The 20,064-nt window shown below is 40.8% G+C and overlaps 1 protein-coding gene across 6 annotated transcripts in view; it reads right to left on the bottom strand.

Moving 5' to 3' along the window:
• Positions 1 to 20,064, bottom strand: part of pcsk5b (proprotein convertase subtilisin/kexin type 5b) — a 79,154-nt gene that overhangs the window by 22,269 nt on the left and 36,821 nt on the right. For all 6 annotated transcript variants that reach the window (XM_005473423.4, XM_025911996.1, XM_005473424.4 and 3 more), the window contains 10 exons: positions 19,773 to 19,876; positions 17,678 to 17,795; positions 14,223 to 14,411; positions 10,647 to 10,783; positions 10,084 to 10,203; positions 9,757 to 9,859; positions 6,336 to 6,529; positions 4,177 to 4,261; positions 1,051 to 1,154; positions 791 to 929 (listed from right to left, as the gene is read on the bottom strand). In XM_005473423.4, the coding sequence (XP_005473480.2) occupies positions 791 to 929; positions 1,051 to 1,154; positions 4,177 to 4,261; positions 6,336 to 6,529; positions 9,757 to 9,859; positions 10,084 to 10,203; positions 10,647 to 10,783; positions 14,223 to 14,411; positions 17,678 to 17,795; positions 19,773 to 19,876 (1,293 nt within the window). The remainder of the gene's footprint in view (positions 1 to 790; positions 930 to 1,050; positions 1,155 to 4,176; positions 4,262 to 6,335; positions 6,530 to 9,756; positions 9,860 to 10,083; positions 10,204 to 10,646; positions 10,784 to 14,222; positions 14,412 to 17,677; positions 17,796 to 19,772; positions 19,877 to 20,064) is intronic.

Here is a 20,064-nt window from a genome sequence, read left to right as displayed (position 1 = left end):
GCAATCCTTTAGGAGCAAGTGTTAGACACAGTTATGGCATTTATCATCCCGCTAGTGTGAAAACATCACTTTCTGAGACAAATCTGAAGCTGAGCATGAAGGAATCCACTACGGTAAAAGGGTCAAGTGGGCAATAAATAATTCAAGACGGGGAAGGAACATAGCAGGGAGGTAAGACCATAAGAGAAACAGACAAGATGTCTGACGCTGTGGATGAGTTTCAACTAGCAAACTAGTCATCAAACCATTGTCAATCACGGGGATATGATTATGTTTATGTGTTCTTTCCGTCCTCATTCAGGTTAACATTAGCGAAGGGTGACTCAATAGAGCCGTCTGTGGGAAAAGCTCAAACAGCTTAAAGACAACAAAACAATGACGGCACCAAATGTCAGCGCTGACTGGCTCTGTGACTGCGGTTTACTGGAAAGTCCTTCATTGCAGGCTTTCTGTTCTCATTTATCTTTACTGTCGTCAGTGACTGATTGCAATTTTGCTGAATTACCCCCGTTTGAATTTTTAAATACGGGTGTAATGCAACTGAGTTTTGATTTCACCAGATGTCAGTGCCCAAATCATTTTCAACCTTCAATCTCGGACACCAGAAATGCACAGAGCAGGGAGAGAAATAAGAAAATAACAGCGGAGGCTAAAGTTAGGCTTAAGTTGGAAATTTGCACTAGCAAAGGAAACTTCCTTGTTTATCTCTACAGACTGGAAAGTCCTCCCCCACCCCCACACCACCCCTTTTCACCGTGGCGTAGAGGTGTTGGCAGGTGTGCTGACTCACTTCTTACAGGACCTCTGCACCTGCCCGTTGTCTGAGGTCTGCTCTGACAGGTAGTAGGTAGCACTGCATGTTAAAACACACCGCCAATCCTCAAGTAAGTAGCCGTCCGCACACTTTGTGCACGCCTCTACTCCTGTGCCTGCAAGACACAAACGCATTTTTGAGCGTTACACTGACGAACAGAAAATGTCGCTCGTGTCTTCAAAACACACAGGTTTACTGCACATGACAAATGTAATCCTGCAAGTATTGCTTCCTACCTGCGCAGGTGGCACAGGCCCGATGACATGGTTCGCAAGTCCTTCTGTGGCCGTTGTAATAAGTCCCGGGGTCACAGGTCATCTGACACTTGTTTGCCTGAAGGCTGGAAAGTGAAAAGAAACAAGGCACTCGTAACTTTAAAGCAAAACCAGAAAGATGCAGAAAGTAAACAGTAAAATCATTGGACATTAAAAAAAACCTCATGTTTTCCTTTGTGTGGATGCAGTGTGCATCAAAACAACCTGCTAGAATACACCAGAACAAATCTCTTTGAAAACAGATGCTTCTGATTTTTGCATTGATTTTAGAGATGGCACATGGAGGCAAGGAGGTCAGTTATGTAGCAGGTTTGAAGGTTACAAAGTCGGCTCTGTGGAGTCACAGTGAGGACAGGTTGGTGAGCTTTGCTAAGCTGAAAAACAGCTGGTCCGCGTTAGCTTAGGTTTCCCAGAAACAATTTCGTCTGGTCCCCTCTTCCTCTCCGACTCCTAACTGAGCATTAATGGTGAACTAAGTGGAAGAGAGGAGACTGTGTGTGTCTGCGCGCACGTGTGCGTGTGTTACTGTGGTCTCTGAGGCGTTCAGAGGAAATTATGGCCTACAAATGTCCCTCCCCACCTCCACCTCTGGCAACACTATACACTTAAAAGTTGGGTTCAAGACCACAATATGTTTAAACACTTCACAAGTGTTTCTTTCCTGACCTAGCTGGAATTCCAGCACTTTAGAAACTATCCTCAGTCAGGTCAAATGCAGCTGGGTCATTTTGAAGAGGCTGCTGTGGAAGTGGCCAAAAGATGAACTGAACCATGTCTCAGTGGCTGGCTAAACGGTTCAGATCATAGCCTTTTCAAAGTAAGGATTACAACGCAAAACAGATCCTCTTCCTTTGGGTCTCCACATTACACAAGCATTTGTGGGCTTTAATAAGCCACTGACCCCACTGGATAAATATCAGTTTACTCAATATGGATCCCAAGTGGAAAACAGTTGGGAAACCCTCGTTTCACCAGTTCACTGTACAAACCACAAAGTATACAGTGTTCTGGAATAAAATGGAAGCACTTCTGCAGCATTACAGTCACTGAACACAAAAGGTTTTTATCCTGGAACCACAACAGTGATATTTGGGGGGAAAATCTACGTCAAATTTAATGTTCAAGGCTTATCAAAGCACAGAGCCCTTCAAATGATCCATATTGTGGAAGCAGTCCGTGTATAATGAACCACGACCCACTTGTGGTTCAGGAGGTAAAGCGAGTTGTCCAATAATCACAGCAGTTTAGTGGCTGTTCCTGTTGAAGCATCACTGAGCAAGAGTGTAAGAACGGGTGAAAAAGCTTTAACTGAGCAGTGTGTTTGAGACCAGCTAGTTCGTACGGTTTTCTGACCACATTTAAATGTGAATGTTTCATAAACAGACTCAACGATGGTGAAAAAATACAACTGTTTGCAATGAGGGGCAAAATTTGGAGGCTTTCAGACCAATCTTTTCCTGTTGCATTAAAACCCGGTTAGTCAGATGATAATTTAAAAGCACTTGAAGTTGAGTCCTGTTTACTTTCTGACCGTCATGCAGCTGACCATTTTCTAAAAGAAGTAGATCTTCACATCTGATTGTCTGAGATTGTCACAAAACATCACATCACTCTCCTACTGCCCAACATCTTACAGCCAAAACACAACCGCGAAGAAAAATGTAAGACAGGATTTCTTGTAATTTGTTTAAGTATTCTTCAGGAATAGTTCTCCAGGTTTCTTGAAGGACATTCGAAGCTCTTCTTTGGATGTTGGCTGCCGTTTGTTCTATTCTCTGTTGAGATGATCCCACTTGACTGTTTCAATACTGTGTTTTTCTCTATACAGCTATCCTTTTACCGCACTGGCAGTGTGTTTGGGATCATTGTCATGCTGAAAAATAAATTTGCTGCCAATCAGATGCTTTCCACTTCGTATTGCATTGTGGGTCAAAATCTGATGGTAGTCTATGTTTGAAATTAAATCAGTTTTGATAAAATCTCCAGCAAAATTGGCTGAAATGCAGCAATTTCACCATGTTTTAGGGACAGCTGTAGACACGGTCTCTCTCTAGACAGCCTCCACACATATTGGCAACAATCTGAACCAAAAAGTTAATTGGATTCATCACCCCATAAACCACTGATTTCCAATCCAGTTCTTGTGTAATATGTCATACCTCAGCCTTTTCTCTCCATTTCCCTTCCTTAAGAATGGCTTTTTGACAGCCACCCTTCCACTCAGACCAATTCCTATGAGGCTACAGTAAACAGTAGATGGATCAACTGAAGGGTCAGATCCATCTCTGAGGTCCTGTGTCACGTCTTCTTCTTAAGGACGTTATTTTTCAGATCCTGTTCATCTGATGTAGATCATTTTTTAGGCCAGCCATTTTTCCCCCTTATCCATGTTCCTCAAATTTTTTAAGGGGAAACTGCACACCATGCTGAGATATGCTAAGCTATCAGCCAACAGCTCTTTGAAAAGCATTTGGTTAGGGCAAAATGACTATTTTACGCCTGTCACACTCTTATCATTTTTTGATAATGGCATGTTGGCATGTTTTGTAGATTCAACTACAGAAATGAGAACAAATGATGAGTCTTTGCGACAGTCTGCTGGTAACAAGGTGCCCAAAGATACAATTTATAATTTGTTCTTTCCTACGTTGCCTGTTATACATGGACAACACTGGTTTCTCCCTTGTGTTAGATGCTTTTTTGTGCTTGGATGACTCATAGGTCAATGTTAAGTGGCTTTAAACAGCAACAACAATCACTCTTCTGAAAATGGTCAAGTACAAGGCCTGGACTGAAAATGAGTGAGAAAGCAGCCATTATCCAAAGAAAAACTGAAACACCTTCAGAGAGCCTGGAGAACTATTACTGAAAAAAGACAGTCGGACTCCTGTGAAGCAAGACATAAAGAAATGGTGGGTGGTGTAACACTAACACATTTTGCACAGTACTACATTGACTTTTCTTATGCACCTCTTTCACGTGATGACTAAAAAAGTTCAAGGCTGTGGTGTTTGTGAAAATTATTAATGCCTTAAACTATTATCAGTGACTCTAGTCAGGAATTGCTCAACGTGGCACCAATCTTACCTCATCCCAGGTTTACATTCTGTGCAGATATTGGAGGCTGTACACTTCTTACAGTTCTCCTGACATCGCCTAAAAATGTTGGAATCTGGAAGACACACAGTGCGCAAGTCATACACAGCACATAATAGGAACCAGAAGTCTGGTTGCATTAAAAAAAACAGCAGGGGAATAGAGGAGAAAGAGTGATGAAGAGTATCAGATGGAGTAGAATGTGTGAGGAAGACCAGCGAGTAAAGTTATGGGAAAAAAGAGAATATGGAGAAGATGAGGCAAAAAGGACAAAAAAGGAAAAAGGAGGAGGAAATCGAGATAGCAAGATGAGGGGTGAAAGGTTCTGTGGGGCTGAAAGAAGATTATAGAGTTGAGGGAGGATGGGAATCTAGATGAATATTTCAAAAGGCAGACTAAAGGCAATGACACGCTTTGACACAAAGCACATGGACTCTTATGTAGCAATGGTGATTGCCAAAAAGTTATGCTAATAACATGTTTTATCATTCCTTGGAAGGATGAGGAGACTGCAAGTAAGAATGCTGGCTGGATTTTTAGGAATCTGAAAAATCCTTACAGGATGAAGGAAGGACATGGACAGGCTACGGACTGATTTCCAAGAAAAGACGAAATGTTGTTTTGGCATTTTGGCTCAGAGCTGTAGGTGAACATTAGAGTGTAGTTTGGTTCATCAATCAAAATAAATTCTTTAGAAATTTTAGGGTTTTTAAAATGGGTATAAAAACCATCTGCTGCTGATTTCTATCGTTCTCCATGTTATATCAGGGTTTCTTGAATATTTTTGCATTTTAAACAATTCACAAAATGATTAATGATTAGAAAAGATTAAGTGAAACCACAATAAATAGTACAATCCTTGCCAAACACTTTTTCATTTAGTATATTTGCACTAATTTTAACATCAATAGCACAGAGACCTTGCTTCCATGATCCAGTAACAAAATCATGTCAACTGAATGTTAAAAAGAAAATAAACTCCAGTTTTCTTATTTAAAAAAAAAACAAAACAACACTCGGCTATGCTGCCATTTCAAAAGGGAAAATGTACCCACTACATCTTGGCCTGTTAAAATGTTATGATTAAACTTGCATCAGATCATCTCAGATCTGCTGCCAGAGACTCTCAGAGCTGCCAGGGCTTACACACTATCCTGGCAAATACAAAGACATAATTATAATATATACATAGTGTCAGTCTCTCGTTTCTGGTTTGTTTTTATTAAAAAAAAAAAAAGAAAGTCCACACTGGCAAAAATTCTGAACCCGTAAAGCACATACTTTCTGTGAATACTACTGCACTACTGAATACTTTACATGCCAGAATTTAACACAGGGAAAAAAGAAAAGAAAAATGATCTTAAACCCAATCCAAGCATAATCTTTCTGCAGATCTGTCTTATTTCATGTTTTATTCCACTTTAATTTGACGTAGCCAAACGGTTCACTACCACAAACTTTTCAGTTCAGCTTGAATCAGCAAGTGCATTACAATAAACAAGTGGCTAGACATTACCTCAAGGGTACAATGGCATCATTCTGGTGTGGTGAATGAAAGCAGACTGGTGATAGTTAAGGGTGGAGGTTTTTAGAAACCTCCTCCACCATTTACAAATGGCTGTGTATTTCTCTACACTCTTAATCTAAGGAACTTCAGGCACAGATGATCATGCAGTGGATACGGAGAATAACAGTGAGATTTTGGCATTTTAAGAAAACAGGCGCACAACAGAAACACAACTGAAGTCCCAAGAAACTTATAAAAGAAAACAAAAAAAACAGTGCGACAGCCTGTAAATAAGAAATGCACAGCCACTGTGATGTGACTAATTGGTTTCAACAAACCTGACGTTTTGAAACTGAGTGAAGGATAGATCTGACTGAGAAACAGTAATATACTGTAACACATTCCCTGCTTATCATTTATGTTACTCTAATGTTTATTTTACAAAACAAACGTTGTGTTTTCTTCAATAAAACTTAAAACTAGCGACTGAGACCATAAACCCATCGGGAAAATTTTTACTTAGGGAGTCGCCCCCTATTGGCTATCAAAAAATATGCAGGATATGGCACTTCTGCAGTAGCTTTACTTTTCAGACCCAGAGGTTAGCCATGAGAGACCGGGTGTGACCTGCGGGGAAACCTACCGCTATCGAGGTAGAAGCCGTCAGGACAGTTGGCGACGCACGTGTGGGAGCCCTCGATGAGGTTGAAACCGCTCCGGCATGTGGTGCACTGGTCACTACGACTACCAACACAGGTCTCACAAGAGGAGGAGCACTTCTTGCAACGTTTCCTATCATCACGGAAAAATCCACTGGGGCACTCAGATACACACATCCTGGAAAGGGAAGACATTGAAGAGAGAAAAAGAGCATTTACATTTAGTGCATTAGGATAACCTCCTTGAGATGGAACATGGAATTTTGGAGGTTTTGAAGACAGAACAAATATAAAGACAACAAAAAAAAAGTTGACGAAAAAAATAAAAATTACAACCTTATACAAAGCGACTCTAGCAATTCAGATTGATTAGTCGCCACTGCGCAAAATAAGTGAACAGTTAGACTCGGAAACATGTTTATGCAAGTTTATCACTCAGGTGGAGCTCAAAACATTTTAGCTTTTTTTTTAAACAAACTTCTTTGGATACAAAACAGGAAGACTCGGTATTAAAAAAAAATGATGAGTAAAAAAAAGTGTCACGAAAGCATGAAAAAAAAAAAACCTATAGCACATTTTTCCTTAGAGATTCATTGAGGCTGTAGTTTCCTCTGAAGGGCAGCGTTCTTCAGTAGCGGACCAGTGAAGACCAAATCAAAACCAAGGATCGAAATGTAAAAAATAATTAAATACATAATCTCTGCAGCAAATATGATCTAAAATGAAATAAAATATCTGGGAACTAATGCAAAAATAAATGTGTGCGTAGAGGTTTTACACGACGAACAGGCCAACATCTACTGAATAACTTCACAGCTGCTTAGCACCCCGTCATTTTAACCAGAAGCTCACGCCCTGAGGTAAAGACCTCCAAAGATCTAAAGAGCACAAAACACACACGCACTTTCTGCCAAAAAACACACATTGCACATGTATAAGTACACAAGACATGCTTTTACCCTCCAACTTAAATACATATCTGGTTTGCTGAAATGGTTATATAAAAGGAAAAAATATATATTTTGTAACGACAGCACATACTGTAGTGTAACCTCTAAACCCAGGACACCAATTACTGTGAGCTTTAAACTTCAAACCTTATTTTTCCTCCCCACTGATCAAACATGTAGAAGACAATAGAAGGGAACTTTGAAGTTCTTCGTTTCCAGCACCAAACCTGAATTTCGGCAAGAAATTTGGAAAACCAAACTGTTGGCCCCCTGTACATGCCAACAAAGCTAACAGATCTAAATTCAGTTTATACTTCATAAATGGTTAAAAATATTTGCATATTATTAGCCCTCGACAAACACTGATAGTTCTCTCATAATCTAAGAAACTTTTTTAAAAATGTAATAGATTACTATTTAAAAACTGATAGTTTAGCCTGAAAATCAAACTCAAAAATACATAAAAAGAAATCCCAAAGACGCCCACATCGTTTGGTGAATGTGGAGCATCAAACACACATGTAGGGATGTAATTATCTGATGACTAGACGCCGCTGCCACCCCTCCTCCTTCCTCCAATCTTCATTCATCAATTGCTCCCTGTGGTGGCAGAAAAGGGCAGCACACCTCTAAAGTGAGCTAATGATAAGGCAGCACCTAAGCTTGCACATTCTCATGCACCTGCATCGGCCTGTCTTTTATTAGTCCAGAGACAGGCCGACACAAAGGCAATTACTACAGACTTTGATCCCAGGGGCAAGCACAAAATGTAGACACATGCACAAATTTACAGTCACACACTCACACACCGGCTTGTATGCACACAATTAAGAAGGGGAAGGGACAAACAGGACACACCGTGACTGACAGCGTTTCTCTTATCAGACTGATGTGGTGTAATTAATCAGGCCACCATCAGCAAAGTTTCCAAGCTCACCATTTAACAGACTCCTTATATAAAGCACGCTGCAGTGCAAAGCTTCCAAAAACTCAGTAGCCAGTTCTCAGTTCTTGTTTTTCTCTCTCAGGTTTATTTGTCAAAAGGTAGAAACACTCTTTTTCTGGATTCACATGAAAAAAAATAAATGCAGTTCTTACATTTCTGTAGGTTTCCTAATGATCAAACCCAATCACACAAAACGGGCTGGCGAACAGATGTTTCTCTGAGGTATGTAAACAACTGAAATGTTGCCTTCGGCTGGTTAAATCTACAGATCGAGGGATTTGTATGCACCAATGTTCACTTTACCTTTGGAAAACTATCTGATTGAAAGCCCCTCAGCTAATATTGATCCGTCTGCTCATTGGACCTCTCACTCCTAATAACGATCAAAAGACAAAGTAACTGCTGGGCCAGACATGGGTTTTCCATGTGTTGCCTTTAAATTAACAGAGGAGAGAGAAAAAATGGCTCTGTTGGAGTTCACTGAACAAGATTTCTTTGGCATCGTGGGTCATAGGGTTTGAGCTGATCTAAGTAGTTCTCACTCCTTCTAATTCTACAACGAAGAACATAAAGGAATAAATATTTGCCAGGACAATCATTCAATCATTTGTTTTTTAGTCTGATTTTTTTTCCTTTGTTTAATCATGTGTCGAAATCTTTTCTTCTTCTTTGTTAAAAAAAAAATCTAACAAGAAAACCCAACAGTACGGCACTTTTCCACTGCTCTCCTATTTAGCGTGAGGTTGTTGCCACAGTGGATAGTTCGATACGTCTGATTTAGCACAGATTTTATGGTGGCTGCCCTTCTACCCTCAATACTCTCATTTATCTGGGCTTGGGTCTGGCACTAGGAGCATACCAGCCCGTGACGTCACTGAGGCTGGGTTCTTGTCTCCTCCCGGTCTAGAACCACAGTTCTTTCACGTTTAAGGAGAATGTATAACCAGAATATAACTAGATGGCAACCACTTGGGTTGAATCCATGAGCGCAAAGAGACACGTGTGGCCATGTTCCACTCATCGGTGGAAACTTACTGCAACATGTAGCGAAGTATTTGCAAACCTTCACCAATTTGTCTGAGAGTGACTGCAGTCGAATAAGGCTGACTGTGCAATCATCCATTTTTTTCCAAGTTGCAAGGACTCTACTGTCCTAACGCAGACAGACAACCATTTACACCCAGATTGACACCTCAGCTAATTTAGAAATGCCACGTGATGCATGTGTTTGCACTGTGTGAGAAAGCTGGAGTACCCAGAGAAAACCTACATGTGCAGGGGGAGAGCACGCAGACTCAACACAGAAATTCACCATTCTGGACCCAAGACCTTCTTGCTGTGATGAGCCAGTGCTACACAAGGCTAAAGCACACCATGTAAAAGTTTTCTAACAGAAAGTCAGGTGGCGTAAAACAAAGAGTGATACAGTTCGATTTTGAAGGTTTGATTTTGAGTAGATGTATACAATCAAGGAGCAATATAACTTCTGACAATCTAACGCAGTCTGACCTGGTGTTGTTCTTGAACTTGAGGAAGTAATGAAGGCAGTTAATGCAGTGGTGGGGTCCAGGACCCCAACAGCCATTCTCACTGCATTCAGAGTCACAGGGGCCTGGAGTCAAATACAGAAAGAAAAAGGGGTTTCAAGTGTTACAGCCTCTTGAAATGAGCTATTTTAATTGATTGCACTTTAATAGTACCCATAAATCACAAACTACAATACCAATATTTTGACACAGCAGCAGGGAAGTAAAAAAGCCTATCAAAAACATGTTACTATAAAATGCTGCTATTGTAACTAACCCTTCTGTGGGCGGCAATGGATTTATCACTTACCAGGGTACTCCTCTGGGAATTCCTCATCAAGGTCTGCAAACTGAGGCTTATCTATGTGCCCAGTTGAGTACGGGTGCACAGAGGTGCCATACAGCACCAATGACCACTCCTTTAGCTTGCCTGAAAAGACAAGACGAGACTTATAAATATGAGAACACCACCATTTGCCCACCACAAGGATAACTTTTATATTGTAGAGTTACTGATATAATCAGGTCACACTATAAAACCGACTACATTTTTACACCCTGCATTTTCAGCAAGCACCATGAAACATTTTAATGATACCCAAGGAAAGCTTGGTAGTTTATATGGCATTACAGTGACTGATGTAACAGCTTTTAAGAACCTACTACTCTTCATCTGAGACAGTAAATTAGTGGGTAATTTCAGTTAGAAAATTCACGGCTTCCCGAGGAACATGCATGGCCCTGTTGGCGCTTTACCTATTCCAGAGAAAGTTAATGGCTCTTCTGCTTCTTCTGTCGCCATAACATGAAAATCAATGTAAAAAAAAATAATACAAGATGATTCAATTAAAGAAGCTATTCACACTGTCATACCAGGCACTTTCTGGCTGCGAAGTTGTGAAGGTGAGTCATAGATCTCTAGGACCCAGTCGCCTGCTGCCTTCTCTCCCCAGCAGTGGGTGGTCATAAACTCCCAGTTCTTAAAACCCTCCATGGAGTGATCAAACAACCTGCGCACCATTAGTACACACAGTTACAAACACACAGACAAAAGTACACAGTTACAAACACACAGACACTTATCAGATGAGGAAGTGTTTCAAGCACTGCAAATACAAGAGCAAACAATCAGAGCCTTTAACGAGCTATGCGCAGTGTACAGTACTGAGATTTACTAGAGGTTAAGTAAACCTGTGAAAACTCTGAATTCTGATTGGCTGGAAGATGCTGATTCACCTTTTATGAGCAAAAACTGTTGATAAAGTGTTGTAAACATAAACTCAGTGGCCACTTTATTTGTTACACCTTGCTAGTACTAGATTGGACCTTCTTTTGCCTTCGTGGCACAAATTCAACAAGGTGTTGGAAACATTCCTCAGAGATATTGCTCCATACTGACTTGATAGCGTCACACAGATGCTGCTGATTGGTTGACTGATGTGAATCTCCTGTTCTACCACATGCCAAAGGTGTCCTGTTGGATTGAGGACCATGGAGGCCATTTGAGTGCAGTTAATACACTGTCACGTAGAAGAAACTGGTTCGAGATGATTTTTGCTTTGTGACATCATTCTGTGGTAAGCTGGATAGATGGTACGCTGTGGTCATAAACCAATAGGCATGTGGTCTTTAAATGATGCTCAGTTGGTACTGAGGGGTCCAAAGTATGCTAAGAACCTGAGGCTGAACCATTATTACAAACAGAATCATCCATTTTCATGGACCACATTTTGACCCTACCATCTGAAAGTCAAAGAGAAATTGAGACTCATCAGATCAGGCAACATTTTTCCAATCTACTGTTGTCCTATTTTGATCTAGCTTCAATTTCCCATTTTTATCTGACGGTAGTGGCACATAGTCTAGTCTTCTGCTGCTGCAGCCCATCTGTGTCAAGGTTAAATATGCTGTACATTCACAGATGCCCTTCTGCATACCATGGTTGTAACGAGCGGTTATTGGAGTTGCTGCTACCTTCCTATGACCTTGGGCAGTTCTCTTAAAGCGCTCCCACTTACTGGATATTTTCTCTTTTTCAGACCATTCTCTGTAAGCCCTATAGATGGTTGTGTGGGAAAAATCCCAGATGATCAGATCAGTTTCTGAAATACTCAGACTGCCACAAAGAACCATGCTACGTTCAAAGGCACCTTTATTCCCTATTCTGATGTTCAATTTGAACTTCAGCAGGTCGTCTTGCTCTTGTCTACATGCCTAAATGCACCCAGTTGTCGCCATATGATTGGCTGATATTCGATATTTGTCTTAACAAGCGGCTGAGCAGGTTCCTATTGAAGTGATATATTTGCCACTGTTCAACTGTAGGTAAACTGTAGATGGTAAACACAGAGCTTCAGCTCGAGGTCTTAGAGCCAACACTAACGACCAAAGATGGGACAAATGCATGAATATGTTACAGTTAAGTGATGAGGACTGTATAATGGGCTGAGGGCTGCTTTGGTTTTTGAAGGGAGAGCAGCTGTTTTTCTCATAAACCACATGATTTTTTTATTATCTTAACACATTCCCATCTGTTGTCAGTTGATCATATTTTTCCTAAATTAACCAGACAAACTGTAGGGAGTACTCCACAGAAGACCAATGAAAAAGAGGTCTTAGCTGACCTAAAGTCTGGCAATGGTATTAATTTAATAGAAAATAAACAAATGAGAGAATTAATAACTGAAGATCAGAAACTCAGTGTACTACAGCCCGTAGAAGCAGTATCTGCTGTTAGGTAAGGAGTTTAATTTGATTTTCATTCATATTCAAATTAATTTTCTTTTTAATAGAAATACTCTGGCACTGCAACCCTCTAAATGCATCATCACACAAACTTCAAGCTGTTCCTGTCTGTTGTGGCACTCCGTCAACTGCATGCTCTTTGGTTGTAGTAAGTGGACTTTGGACATATTCAGATAAACATGCAATTATATGAAAGGACGTGGCAGGCATGAGTCAGAAAAACTGGTGGATTGAGCAAGTTTTTTCCTGAAGAGTTCAAATTATACATCTGAGTCCTATAAGATCAACATAGCTTCTATAGCTTATACACAAAAGTGTTTACTCTGTGTTTTATGCTAAAGCAAAATGAATCAGTGGAATAAAGCCATTTTAAGCACGTGCAAAGGAAGCTGTCTTACCTATGCATTCATTCATCGGTTATTTTAACCTCCCGAACTTGTTCAGAACACCTATTTCAGTGCATGAGCCGCTCTGCTCAGTTACATTCCTACTTAGGAGCTGACTGACTGATTCTTGACTGATAGATATCAACTACCTTCTATAAAGTCTAACAGCTTGTTGGCAGTGCTGGTATTTTTTACAATGTTCTGTGAAATAACACAGCACTGTTCTGTGTTCTTCAAAACGACAGCACGTAAATTACTGATTTTGATGGCAAGTGGCTATAGTAGCATCCAGCCCAACCTCTGGAGCTCAAATATTAAAAAATAACATATAACAATTAAGAGAGTAATGCAATCACACTTAGCTTGTTCTAAACTTCAGAGGGCCTCCTTTCTTATTTGAAGTTCTTCCTTGAAGTGCTACTAACTTTTCCTTTGAAGAAAAAGTATCTCCACCAGTGTGTCATTTATCTGATTTACTCCACACAGCTAAAGCTAAAGCATATACAGCCAAAGACCCTGGGCACTGCAGTGTCTAGTTTTAGGTTCCCTTTGGCTGAAGTTTTGGGGCCTCCTTTGTTGTGATGTCACACACAGTAAAGAAGGTTTTTAGCCTGTTAAAGATGATGGGGTCACAGTTGGCATTGTTGTAGACTCAACAACAGTACAGGATGCCCTTCCTGACACAATCCCTTAAAAAAATCCTTCCCAAGATTGGACCAGGGATCTTTTGTTAGGCATGTGTGTAAGTTGTTATAGTTTATACTTCTACAATAAATTCATGTAATATCTAAGTGCCCGATGCCCTTGCCAGCATTTGTATTTGGACATGACGAGCAAGTATAGCCACCAAAACACAAGTTTGTGGTGCAGTTTCTCTCTTTAAGCTGGTTTGAAAAATCACACTAGAAGAAGCAGCAGCAGCTGGAAATGTTTAGGAGGAACCTACAGTACTGAATGGGCCAATCACAGATCCTATGGACTGTGTAATTACATTTCTAAAGAGGTGCACATTACGTTCAGCATATGGTTTCAGAAGGAATTGCAATTATTAGGTACCCATGTAGATTTATCGCTAACATATAAACCCCTGTTAGACTCCTCTGTCATGACAATATGCTTTATAAATAAATCTCTAACCCAAATATTAAACAGATTAAGGTCAGCTATTCTTCCTTAGATGGAACGGCACACACCCGCTGGGCCATCAAAAAATATTCTCAAAGATGTTGGTTTGGAAAGAAAGTGGAAAAACTGATCTTTTATTTCAAGTTCATGAAGCTGAACCTTTGAAAAAGAGCATTCACAGTAGGTTCTGTACCTGTTGGCAAGCAGCTGAGACTTGGTCCCTGAGGGTGAAGTCAGGTTGATTGACAGGTCCCCACGGCGAGGGTGTGTAATCGTTATGCGTACGACCACATGCTCCAGGTAGATCACGTGATGGTTGGGGTTGTCAGTGCATCCTGTCGCCTTGTACACGGACCGAACCACGTGCTCTGGACGGATGGTTCTGGAGGAAAACATCAGAGTGTAAACTTAAAAAAAAACCAACATGCTGCAGCACAATTTAACCACTTTAAGTTTTTCAGAATCAGAAAACTTTGTTATTCTCAGAGGAAATTATGTGGTCACAGATGCTCCAAGAGAGCAAGGACAGCAGGCAACAAGTACCAATATCACAAAAAAGCTCCAATATAAAAATATACACAATATATAAAATAATAATATAAAGTTGCAACTGTGGTGTCTCTCTTACCATACTGACAGTTATTTTCTCTGTAAGGGATGTGCAGGATTTATCTGCCCAATATCACTCTACATGAACCGAGACATTTTAAACCTTAGACTGTGGCCGTCTCCATAGCGACATGGCTCTAATTGCCATGACACAATTAATGTAATTATAAAGTTTCACTTCACTTATTTGATTTAACCTCCAAAAACCAAAGGGCATGCAAAAAAGAGAGAGAGAGAAAAAAGTCCATATTAACATTTCTCATTTCTTGAACCTCACTCTGCCAAAGAAACCAAGAACCTGAACACGATAAGAAAGACAAAGAACATTATTTGTTCAGTCTGCTATGCACGGCTCAGCAGCAGAAAGCTCGCCGAGCAGCCAACATAAACATCTAATGGCCCCTTGAATAACATCTGTGCTATGATTTAATAGAGCAGCGATACAGCACCAAAACCTGGACGAGTCCACAAGAGGGGACAATGAAAACCATCTTGCCAGCGCAACACTTTGGAGAGAAGGAGTCACACATGGAGCAGCTGAGCCAACTAAACACATCAGCTCACTGCTGCCAATGGATTACATGCAGGGTTTACTCACTGGAAACTAAAACATTACACTTTCTTCAAAACATTATAAAAATGAGTTACTAAAATAATTTCTTGCAGGTTGGAGGGGGTTGAGAGAACAACCAGTGAGTTCCTGTTGTTTGATTATATATTGGAAACTGTTTTGAAAGATTCAGTTAAGGGTTGCAATCACGACCATGACATTTTCTAGTTATGAAGCCATGCGGCACAGATGTTTATCTTTGCCAGTAAAATTGGCCTGAGGCAATTACGAACTAGCCCGTGATATCAAAAGCGATTCCAGGAGCGACACTTCCTCGCATTTGGCTCGAGAATTGATTGAGAACAACAGTAACAAAGTGGCTTATTTCATTAATAAAAATATTCAGCTTTGGCCGTTCATACCATGTAATTAATGCTGGTCTGCCGATTATTAATTACTGCTAAAAAACATCAATTTGTTGTGACTGATGTGTTTGCAAAAGGCCAACACTGGCCACCAAGATGAAACTAACGATTTCCGCTGAGAAATGTTGCTTAAATTACCTGAGCTGGTACGTTAAATTAATCTGTCTCACATCGGTTAGAGCGGTGAAGAAAGGAACGACAGCGATTTATAATTAAAAGCAGCACATGAGCGTTTCCTGAATGCAGAGAGGAAAATAATCTACGATAATTTTTCCATTCGTCTCTCATCTCTATCTGAGCGTTTCCATAATGGAAGTCTGAACAGCCAATTGAGGCAAATATTTATACATAAAGTACAAAATAGAAACAACCGTTGGTGGTGAAGCAGATTAGATGGAGCGAATGACAGTGAACACACTGAATGTCCGTTTTGATGACCGTTTGGAAAGCGGCCAGCGGTAACGTCTGGGGAGTCTGGAGCCGACAGAACAGCTCTGCTCTATGACACCGCACAGATAGCTGAACCGTACGCGCTGGGACCGAGCAGATGCACGGCTGATTACCACCAGTCTGATTGCACTCGGATCATGCAGTTTTCCTGCTGCATACTCCAAGTGGTGCTGAGATCAGCTGCAGACAGACATTACCAAACGTGGTCAGAGGGGCCAGCCAGAGGGTGTGTGGGAGCACAGCAGTGAGGTGATGACTGCACTTATGTCGCAAGTTGCTCTAGAAGCACAGAATACACGCCCAGAGAGATGTGGCAGCGAACTAACTGCACATGTGTGCCTGCTATCGTCTGCTATCGTCTTTGCTTTATTTTTAAACAAACTCCTATGGAGGAGGTCGTTTCGCTCCTTCTGGGATGAATCCAGTTTTAAAAATGTGTCACAGATAAAACTTTTATGATTTTTTTTTTTTTTGCTTCTGAAGTGAAGGCAAAACAACAACACAAAGCCTTTTGTTTCTGTTGATTGCTTACTTTCTTCTTATTTTGGCTTAATGGAAGTGTTACTTCTGTTCAAGAACAATGCTTTAATCCCATTCACAGCACATATATTTCTCCATTACCCACCAGTAAGGATTGCTTAACACGACTGCCTCCGACAGGAGTTAGACTTTACATAAGCCTCGTATGGGCTGGCTTGTGCACTGGTGCAGAACAGACAGAATGACAGTGATAATGGTGCAGTCGCTGGCCACTGAGCCTTCGACTGAAAGCAAACCAGTTCGGGGCCCAAGTTCAGCCAGCCTGCCTAACACAGAACAGAGCTCAGGCTTCCAGCTGCATCAAGAATAACAAGTTGTGAAGCCCTGGCTCTCTCTATGCAAGTGTGTGCGCATATGCGTGTGTGCGTGTGTGTGTGTGTATACACATAGTAAAGGTCTTATGTGAGAACCACCCTGCCAGAACTAATGCTTGGCCCCTATCAAGGTACAGCTTGCACAACTGCACTCTGAAACACATGCCAGTGCAAAACACCAGAGAGAGAAAGAAATACGAAAGAAAAAAGAAAGACAGTACAACTGAGACGGGGGAACAGATTGAAACAAGGAGTGGGGGCGGCAGGGGCTCTCACAACAGCTTACAAAATCCGACTTAGCCAGAATGAAAGCATATTTAATGAGACTTGTTGGTGTATGAGGACACTAGATGGGATCAGATTCCTTTGTGTCATAGAAACTGTACATATACATATACTCTTTTAACATAAAATCACCCAAGCAGTAGATGTCCATGATTATTTATTGCAAGAACACCAAGCTTTTAATTTAATTGGTGAAATTTTAAAGCTCCTTTAAACAGAGTGATCCAGCTTTGTAGCAACAGTTGGGGGAGGCTGTTTCCCGTATCCCATGCTTCCTTAGGGATCATTTTGGAATACCAACTACGAACATCGCTCATCAGCTTACAGCAGAGTTTAATGGTGCTTTTGTGACTGAACGGAGTAAAATTCCTGCAGCCAGGTTCCCGAAGTCTGATCTCAAATCTGCCTTCAAGTGTTTTGTCCACATACTTATGACTTACTTATAAGAGATTATGCAACCTGCCTTATGATTTACCTGATTTGTCGGTCTGCACTCTCCACACAAACGTGTTGAGTAGGGACTTGCTTCCATCGCTCCGCCTCCTTCACCATCGCCTCGGCATCCATCAGGCCGAAACCATACAGGTGGCTGACTGGAGGAAACAGCAGAAAGTCACAGGCAGTCAGGCTGAATTATTAGATTGTTTTTGGCTACGAACAGTTCGTCAAAAGAGGGTTACATCTTAAAGCTCCTTGAGAAGACTTTGCGTTTTTAAGCAGCCACAGTACAACATTGGTTTCAACATCGTTTTACAGAATCTACCCTCACTGGGTAGCACCAGGTTGGACAAAAGAGGGGTTTATTTGAGTCACTGTTGCCTTCCTATCAGGTTAAAGCCGTCTGACCAGTCCTCTCTGACATCAACAAGGTATTTTTACCCAGACAACTACCACTCACTGGATATTTTCTCTTTTTTGGAGCACTACGCCACATTCAAAGTCACTTAGCTCCTGTTTTTTGTTTTTAAACCATCGGTCAATCTCATAACCAGTCTTTAAATGACCATAATAAAATGCAAGCGGTTTCAGAAAGAAGAGAAGATGACTTTTGAGGGTATGTTTGATGTGCCACAGCAGCACAAAGCTTTCACCAAGTACGGGTGTCTGAAGACAAACAACAAAAAGAAAAAAGAAAAGAAAAAAAAAGCTCCACATAACGTGCTTCCCATAACTATAGCTCCTCAACAATTTTGGTCTAAAGGGAAAATTCAGATGCTTCCTGACAGATGAGAATTAGTCCAGACGCCCTCTATGACACTTGGGTGATAAAGGGTTAAATCACCTTGTTTCTCATTGTGATGTTCATTGTGAACTTCAGCAGGTCATCTTAACCACAACGACGCCTCAAACTGAGCATGTGATTGCCTGATTAAATATGTTAATGTGTTAATGAAGAGCTGTGCCTAATGTAGTGGCCGATGAGTGTAGTTGTTTGTTTTTAGAGTCCTTTAATTGTTGCCCGAGTTACTGAAGAATCAGAACGTGTCAACCAAAGTGAAACTCTATCACGTACGTTTTAAATGCCCCTCTCGGTCAGAAAAGAGTTAGAAAAAAAAATAAGACTGCTTATATGTACAGCTAATCAAATATGAATTCCTCTCATACTTCCTCACCCCTCCTTCTCTGCTCTGTCACTTGGAAAATCTCCAGGCACACTGGGCCTGCAGCCTGGCTGACCCTTAGTTCTCCCTCTCTTGGTTTCTCTCCAACACACACACACACACGCACACACACACACACAGGTACGCACTCAAAGTTACAAAATAGCACCCACCACATGGACCCTGACAGATGGCAGCTGGCAGCGCCGTACTTAAGCAAGCAAGAACAAGACATTTTTGGAAACTTCTCATCAGCCGTCTTCAGACTAATCTAATGAAAATATACATTTTCACAATGCAATAATTGGTTAGTTAAGGTAAGATCTGCTGAAAAAGAAATTCCTTACATCATCCTCCTGTGTTCAAACTGATCTGATTTTTCTAACACAGAGCTGTTACATTTCCTTTTTACCTTTACTGTCAGCTCCACCTGTTAGAGAAACAGCTCAAAGGAAGCTTTATGTGAAAGCTCTACTGGCTCTGTTCTGTGTAAAGTTTATTTGTTTGTTTGATATTCTGGCGGTATGAAACGAAGAAGCGCAGATTTCTAGCAGTAAATCAAAAGCCTCAAACAAATATCAAACACTTCTAGGGGGGGAAAAAGTCAGCTTTATAAAAGACAAATTCCAATTAAGTTAAATCAACTTTATTTCAAAGACGTTTTTTAATGATTATCACCCATCCAGACTTCAAACACTGCTCAGTGAACTTCTTGAAAATTAATTAAAATCAGTCACATAGGACTTGTAACCGATTATTTTTATTGTGTAGAGGCACTGATAAGATATTGAAATTCAATGTGGTTCATGGTTGAGAAAACACTGTGGTAGATGGTCTGAATTCATAAGCAGATATATTTTGATGCTCTCTTTTTGAGCAAGAAGTAAACAGGTTTGGATGCAACAGAGATTCAAGAATTTTTCTGCTTTCATTTACTGAAGGTTTACGTCTGAGTGAGTGAGTGTTTACCATTGTAACCAGCAGCATTCGTCTTCCAGTCAGGAGCGCTGAGATGTCCGGCTCTAGAGGTTTTCACGATGATATGCTGAACGTCTCTCCATGATAGCAGAGGACTAGCAGAGGAAAACACAAATACACAGAAATCCATCAATTTATTAACAAAAAAAGAAGAAGAAGCAGAAACTTCGCTTAGCTGTCCTACACTACAGCTAAATATTTGAACTGCCTTCACAAAAGCAGGAAGTTATCCAGGAATGATAACGTTGATTAGACATTAAAAAAGGCAGAATGGAGATAAAGA

Source organism: Oreochromis niloticus, linkage group LG12, assembly GCF_001858045.2.
Source record: "Oreochromis niloticus isolate F11D_XX linkage group LG12, O_niloticus_UMD_NMBU, whole genome shotgun sequence".
Taxonomy (NCBI): Eukaryota; Metazoa; Chordata; class Actinopteri; order Cichliformes; family Cichlidae; genus Oreochromis; species Oreochromis niloticus.
This window is presented reverse-complemented; position numbering and strand designations above follow the sequence as displayed.